Consider the following 7,869-nt stretch of genomic DNA (forward strand, 5'->3'; position numbering starts at 1 on the left):
TCAGGATTATATTTCCTAGTCTTGAGGTTAGTCAAACTCTGTAGTAGCAGTCTTGAAAGAGAAGTTATGAAAGACTTGAGTTTATTCAAAGTAAAGTAGAAAAAGCCAAGAAAACCCCAGCACAAACAGTACTATCTGAATGACAGGTAAGATGTGCTTTTAGAGAAAACCTAAGCACAATTACTGATTTTAAAGTTTGTTCATGTCAACAAGCAGATGTGTTTGTATCTGTTGGGTGGCCCAGTCTGTGTGAGGAGTGAGCTTTTTTGTCCAGGAAAATGGTCATCTGAGTTTAAAGCAAAAGAAATAAAAAAGGGACTACTGAACACCCAAATTGGGTCACATTGAAAGGGAGGGAGGGAAGGTCTCGAATAGTATTTAAGCAATGACTGTAAATACTTTAGTTAATAAATCACTGATGGCACTTCTGAATTTGCAATTATTAAGAATAGTGGTATTCTTGATACCGGATTAGCTCTAAAGCCTATAGAATGATAAAGGACCAGCTGTTTCTCATATACTATGCCAGTAAATTTTACCATCCTTGTGATATTTAATACCGTACTAATTATACTGCTGTAACTAATACTGACTTCATCTGCCTTAAAGACTCTATAGGTTGTGCCAGCCACCTACAGATGGAGATTTATAAGGTGAAGGAGGCACCTGCCTTGCAGCATCAGTGGAGTGTTCAGCCAGGAGCAGCCCCACCTGAGGTCCCCCCACACCACCACCACCAATGGTGCTGAACCCAGAGAGGAGCTGCTTCTGCTGTGGGTTAGTCGGTGATGAACCTGCTGGCCTCAGACACCAGGAACCTGCCTCTGAGCTCCTGCAGTGCACGCAGGGATTCTTGTATTTCTTTGACTTCTTGAAGAAATCCATGAAACAAATACCCCAGAGCTAGGTGGGTGTTACTGCCATTTCCTAGATGCCTGACAAAGTCACAGCTCTTTCAAGACAGTGCAGGTTTACTGGTGACTTGCATTTGCTGCCACCTCAATGTAGTGGACTTCAAGATACGGATTGGTTATGCCTCCTCTCATGCTCCCCGTACTGCATCTGGCATCCATTTAATTGCCAGCATAATTTTGGTCAGTGTTCTGGAGCAACAGCCTCAGCAACACCACTTTTTCATGAACTGACCTGCACTTTTGAATGACGAGTAGCACAATCCACGGTTTATTCAAACATGAACATCAAGAATGTCTTCTGGAGTAATTTTCCACTTCAGCCCCGTGAGAAGCAATCTCCCGATGCTGCAGAGTATACATTCCATAATCCTTCCTAACATTACTTCATTTTACTTACTGTAGCTTTCAGCTTTTTGATTAACTCTTTTTACTAATGCCCTCTTATGTACTCCAGAAATACAGAACTATTTAAGAGGAGAAACTGGGAGTGAAAGATTTTAAAGGAAACTTCACAAAGGAAAAAATACCGTCTTATAACCTGATTATTTGAACAGAGGTAGTTTTTAAAACAGGTCAGAAGAACTATACTTATTTATGTGGAGTGGCATATGTGTTTTCAATCATGTTATTATATATACAAGATTTAAATAAAAATTATATTGTTTAAAATGGGACCAATATGCTGGCAGTTACACAGCTACTCCCAGTTTACTGAAAAGAAATCTACATTATTTAAAATCTTTCAGTATTTAAGTAGTCTTTAATACAGTTATTGAGATGTATTAGGGGTGCTTCTAAGTTAAAAGAAAAAAGGAATCGTGTATATAATGTACTTTATTTTTTTCTTGTTTGAAGCATTGTTCTCCATCCTGTCAGTATTATCCTAAGCACGGTAATTTTTCCCAAATTACTGGCTGAAACACATTGAAACATGTCAGCAGTCTCAGGACAGACAAAGGGTTCTTTTGGAGTGAGTGCCTTAACACGACCGCCCAGCCCCAGGGAGTTGGAATTGCAGCCAGTGGCAGGCCAGGGTGTGCAGGGGACTCACCATGGCTCTGGTTCTCCACAGCCTCCTTTGGAACAGTTCCAAGTCAGGACATCCTGAAGAGCTTTGCAGTGATATACATTATAGAAAATAAAGGTTTGGGGTTTTTATTTGTGATGTTGTTTGGTTCTTAGCTGGCTTCATTTTATTTTATTAACATCCAAACCAAGTCAAAATCTAAAATTAGACTTTTCCCATTTGGATTGGTAGTTCGTGATTTTTCTTCATGTACACTTCAACACAAAATAGTTTGTGACAAGTTTAGAGGTGCAGATTGTTTGGAACCCTGTTTCTTTATTTTTTATCCCTTCACTCACAGACTGCTAATTCTGGGGAAGGACCATGGTTTGTTTTCAGCTCTTACTTTTACCTGTTTCCTCTGACCTAGAGCAACCTGTTGCAGGGAGCTAGGACAACCCACCAGTCACTGGCTGTCAGATGCAAGGGTTGTTAACCAAGTATCTATCTGTACTGCAGCCAGAGCAGCAGGTCATTATTTCAATGCACTTTTTTGTTAATTTTGGAGGAGTTACTCTTGCTATTTGCTGTTCCAAAAAACAATGGGTGTTTTTTTACTGAATCCTCAACTTAAAATGTACTTAGTATTAGAAGAACTGTAGGAAGCCCACAAAATAAAAAAAAACACATAGGCCAAGATCCTTGCTTTGTTTGCATCAGTTCTGCTCAGCAGAACTGCAGCAGTCTTACAGCCTGTTCAGGATCTCAGCCCAGGCTTACACAGTCACTGTAAACATTAAAGATGTGTAGCAGAACAGCTAAGGGCATTTACACTGTGCACTGTTTTCCATTGAAATGTACGTGATAGATTTTATTATTAAAAGTTGGTTTATATTCTAAGGAAATAAGGTATGATCTTATTTTTCTGTTATACCCGTTAGTTCCTTAGCTCTAAGTTCTTCAGAACAGTTAAGTTCTGCTATTTGCATGGAGCAATGAAGAGTTGGCAGTTTAAACTGTAAGGGAAAAGTGGGTTTTGCTGTCAGCTCAATCTGGCAGTGTAGAGCTAAACTCTTCCTGTTTGTGCAGTGTCAGCCACAGATGTGGTTTCACTGCAGACTTCCTATTAACATAGACAAGAAAAACTGTTTTGATGCTGTAACATGGCAGGGTTTGAATGCAGTGCTGGAAAAAAACAGGTTTAGGTGGAAAATGAGAGGGCAATGCACAAGCCTACCTGAAAGTGAAGAGAGCCAATAAGCACTGCAGGATTTCCATGGCCAAAAGCAAAGTGAGAATAAGGCCCTCCACACCGAGCAAGTCCGATGGCAGATTTGGAGCATCTGATACACTGGAAGTAAGGAAAATGTGGAAAACAGTCAGATGGAGAAAATGGAAACTAGCAGCATGATGATGATGATGAGGTGTGTAAGCAGCTGGCTAGAAGAGAGGAGGCAACACAGAAAAGAAAGAGGGGGTTGGGTGACAGCTGCAAGTGGATATTTTTTTTTTCTATCAGGCTTGTAACTGAATTTACTTAGTACCTGAAGCACAAGTACTGTGAGGCTGGGGCTGGTGTTAAGCTGGGAGGCACTCATCTGGATCCAAGTGTACACAAAAAAAGCCTGGAAGACTTTTCACACTGAAGGGATGAAATTAATAGGATAAAAGTTGACAGTACAAATATGAGCTCATGCCCTTGAAAACTGAGCAAGGTATTTTGCTTACATGTCTTGTTAATCAATAACAGAAGAACCTTGATTATAGATGACTCAGACGCAATTTGGTAGCTCAGCCTGCACTAGGAGACAGATTTCCAGTTGGGATGAAGATGATGATGAAGATTCAAGCCACTGTGCAGAGGCCAAAGAGAAATTGCAGTTGCTGGATGGTGAGGACAGATACTAAAATTGTATCAATAAAGTGGATACAGTTCTGGAAGATGAGACCAGAAAAGCTTGATTCATTAGCCTGAGACACGATAACAACTGGTATCTTTATAAGAAGACGATGAGAAAGGTAAAGACAGTTCTATCTGAACATAAATACAGCCACAAGGAGAAAAAGGAGTAGAAGCAAGCAGGGAAAAATATTGGCTTAAAATTGTTCTGGGCCCAGAAAGGCTTTTTTTCCAAACCAGGCTCTGATGAAAAAAGAAATAACATAGACAAAGGAGCTTGTACAAGATGAAGCAGCAGTGCCTGGTGGTGCACACTGGGTGGCCCTTCCCCATCCAGCCCCATTTGGCTACAACAGGAATTGTGCACAGGCCACGCTTTGTCTGATTTTGTCCATGGCATTTGCAAAGGTATGAACTGCCATTCACATCCTGGCCTTGGCTGTCTGTTAACATTAGTCATTTTCATATTCCAGCAGTCATTTTCAGAATGAAATAGTGGGATTTTTAGATCAGAAACCACAGATTTAGACACAGATACATCTCATTTCCATTTAGAATAAAAAACATTGGAAAGAAAAATCCACCTGGACTCTCGCAAATCCTTTTTCCTGTCACACTGTCTTATCACCAAATAGTGTTGATATGGGAATATTCCCTAGGTGTAAAGTGATTTTAAGATATAAACCACAAAGGCTGAACAAGCAGAATTTCAATGTAAGGGTAATTTGAACCATTTCTACAGCACGTGCAGTGTTTCATCTGTCATAACCCTTGGCACTGTAATTGCCTGACATGGCTTCTAAGCACCTGGCTATGGTTCACTGGTAAAAGGGCCAAAACCCCACCCTCTAACCCAACAAAGGGCTTATCAGAACAGATTATTCACAAATGCACATAGACATATACTGATAAGATACCACTGATTAATCAAATTGCCCAGTACAATTTTTATCTAAACTGGGTACTTGTGTAGCACAAGAGCATTCAAATATGAAGCTCAAATCTGCCACTCAGCAGAGTCCATAGTAGCTGATCATCTTAGAGGGAAGAAAAGCCTTCAAACAGCAAAAGGAATTTTCAATTCCCTTTTCCTCCTGGCTGCAGTCTGAGCAGGGAACTGGGGAACTACTTGTGAAGATTCAAAGGAGAAAAATTACATACGGCTTTGAAAACTGTCAGTGCTTTACATATATCATACAGTTCTAATGACTTGAAAAACAGGAAACTAGATGGAACAAAGGGTAAACATCACAATAACATGTAAAACTCTCTGCTTCTAATTCCCATAAATACATTAATTGAGAGCACTTGGTATAAAGAACAACTGAAGTACTTGCTTGGACCCATTTCAGGATTTAGAAGGACAATGCATTAATACCATGAAGGAAACTAATTTACCATTAGTTTTCATTAGCGGAAAAAGAATAAACTCATATGTGAAGTTTCATCAGGCTCCCTCATCTTCAGCAGTTCCAACTCCCCAAGTTAAAGAATATCAGAAGTCAGAATATAAGTAAATGGTAGGTGAACACTTTAAAAAATATGGCCTTGGCAAGAAGATACTCAGTGTGGATTTCAGAGAAGCTTTGTTCAGCTTGTAAAGTAATTGATAATTCTTTTATCACACAGTTTGGCATGAGGAGAATCCTGCTTATTTAAGGTCCTGCTAATTGTCAGCATATACTGTGAGAATGAGGCTGTGCTGCACAGTTGCATTCGAGTGTGCCAGAAGATCTGTTGGTAGCTGGACCCTGATCAGCTGGATGGGTTTTGCCTTTGCATTCTGAAGCCTACACTGACTTCAGAGCAGAATTAAAGACAAAGGACCAGATTATCCTTGAACAGTCAGTTTGCTTTCTGTAGTGCACCTTTCAAAGATGTTTCCAGATGAGCTAAGACCGTAAGATGAGATTTCATGGCACTAGCACAACACTATAGAACAAACAAGTAACTCTTTGCAGAGGACTGCAAAAAGGCCTTCATTTTTGCTCATTTACAAAGGGGAGGCATGGCCACAGTAGGCTGACCATTGGTTAGGCCAAATTTAAAAGGCTTTTAACAGGTAACTGATGATCAGCTATAGGAGCTCAAGTAGGACTGCTACAGCATTACTGCATTTACAGCTCATTTTGCACCTAAGATCAATTACCTCGTCTGGGCAGGGGGGACAATGCTGAAATGTACAGTTTGGTTTTGCATGAAACAGAACTTCCAATGGTTTTAGGGAAATGTTTCAGAAATGATATTTTTATATCAGTTTATAGGATTGGCATTTTCAGATGTTTTGTAAACAGAAAAAATGTACAGAATATTTGAGAGGGTTTTTCCAGTTATGTTTGAGGGACTCCAGTGTACTAACAGTGTTATGTTTTCTTCATGTTTCTGTATTTTTAACTAAGCATGTGTATCCTGCATTAAGATAAAAGTCTTAATATAATTTGTGGAAATTTTGTGTTGTATCATCTAATCCATGTGGTCCTTTTAGCACTACTGGGCTGTGTTTGGTGTGCTGTGTGTTCTGTGTTCGTCAGAGGTGAAATTAAGCCATTCAGAAAACACCACCCAGGTGGTCACAGCAATGTGTCTGCTGTCAGACAGGATTTAGAGCACTCCTCTTAGGTGTGGAAGGTTGAGAGTTATCATATATAGAGAGACATTTCTATTGGGCTATTTAGAATATTTGGAACTTCCAGAAGATTGAGAAACTAAAAAGAAAACTACTTGATATTCAAATCCTTTTTGGTTTCGTGGGATACGGGACAACTAGAAGAGCTCTTTCCTGCTGTGTACAAACTGCATTCTGCCTTTACAGGGCATGATTTAATGATCTAGATCTCTTTCCCTTCCTCTGCAAAAAGAAAGATAAAAATTGGAGCCAGGAAATGCACTGCTACCTAGCTGTACAGCTGAAATATCCCTTGACCCTGAAATGAGTTCTGAGTTTCCCCTCAGAGCATTAAAACTCAGCTTTATATGCTCCTATACTTGTTCACAATCCCAAAAATGGTTACAGCTGTCGTTTCCATCACGTATGTGTTGTATCACTGAATCCAGCAGTTAGAGTGAGGAAGTTCCGGACAGCCAGCCAGGCATACCTGATCACCTTACTCTACCCGTTGGTGATACAACCATCTCATCAGTGCTATCAGCTGTCTTTAAAAGATGACTCTTAATTTTCCAGTCTATCCAGGGGCTTACACTGGGGTAGACTTCCCATTCACTAGAAGAATCAACCAAAGAGATTAAATATCTGTACCTGAAAGGGTTCAACAGATTTCTATGGAAGAAAAGAATAATATAAGAGTTAAATCCCTTCATTTATGCCCCTGATCAAGATACTATGGTTTGGGCTTCCATCTCTTCATAGCAAAAGAGCGTAACAAGTCAAAGGAGAGATTCAAGAACAATTTTGTTTGTAGCTTCCATGTATGCAGTGAAAACTGATCTTCTGGTTTATCCCATTATTGCATGTAGAGATATGTTAAGGTTTAGTTCTCAGCCAAAATCACCCTGTTAAATTCCCTGAATCCCCAAAGTGTAGTAGCCTGAACATTGTTATAAAGTGAGGACAAGCCTCTTAAGTTTTTAACTGTGGTTTGATCTCCACTTCACTTGCAAGAAACTTCAAGAGGTGCTACTCAGTACCTCCTGAACAAAAGACCTGCTTCAGCCTTGAAAGAGTGGAATACATGACACCAGGACAGAAACTAAAGAGAAACAAACTAAGCCAACATGCCATAGATAGTAGCAATAATGGGTTACTCTCCAAGCAATGTTTCATATTGGAGAAAATGACAGAGATCAGAGAATAAGGCAGTTGGTGCATGTCTCACCCTTCTCACTAACAAGCTATGCAGCACTGTGTGGTCATGCCTCAAGTCTGAGGAGATAGTACTCTATTTCAGAGGCAACTCTACATAGGAGGAAGAAGATAATCACAAAAATAAGGTAAATGAGCATAAGGAATTTGAATTAAGAAACAGAGACAACTATTAAGCTTTCGTCCTGAGAGGTAAGGCAGATCATGAAAGGGATACTGAAGCAGTCTT

General features: G+C 39.9%; 1 protein-coding gene across 1 annotated transcript in view; it reads left to right on the top strand.

Annotated features, from left to right (window-relative positions):
• PREX1 (phosphatidylinositol-3,4,5-trisphosphate dependent Rac exchange factor 1) overlaps positions 1 to 6,257 on the top strand; it is a 151,918-nt gene extending 145,661 nt beyond the window's left edge. The window contains exon 40 of the mRNA XM_034067000.1: positions 610 to 6,257. Within this exon, the coding sequence (XP_033922891.1) occupies positions 610 to 652 (43 nt within the window). The 3' untranslated portion in view covers positions 653 to 6,257. The remainder of the gene's footprint in view (positions 1 to 609) is intronic.
• Positions 6,258 to 7,869: the final 1,612 nt, after the last annotated feature.

Source organism: Melopsittacus undulatus, chromosome 10, assembly GCF_012275295.1.
Source record: "Melopsittacus undulatus isolate bMelUnd1 chromosome 10, bMelUnd1.mat.Z, whole genome shotgun sequence".
In the NCBI taxonomy this organism is placed as follows: Eukaryota; Metazoa; Chordata; class Aves; order Psittaciformes; family Psittaculidae; genus Melopsittacus; species Melopsittacus undulatus.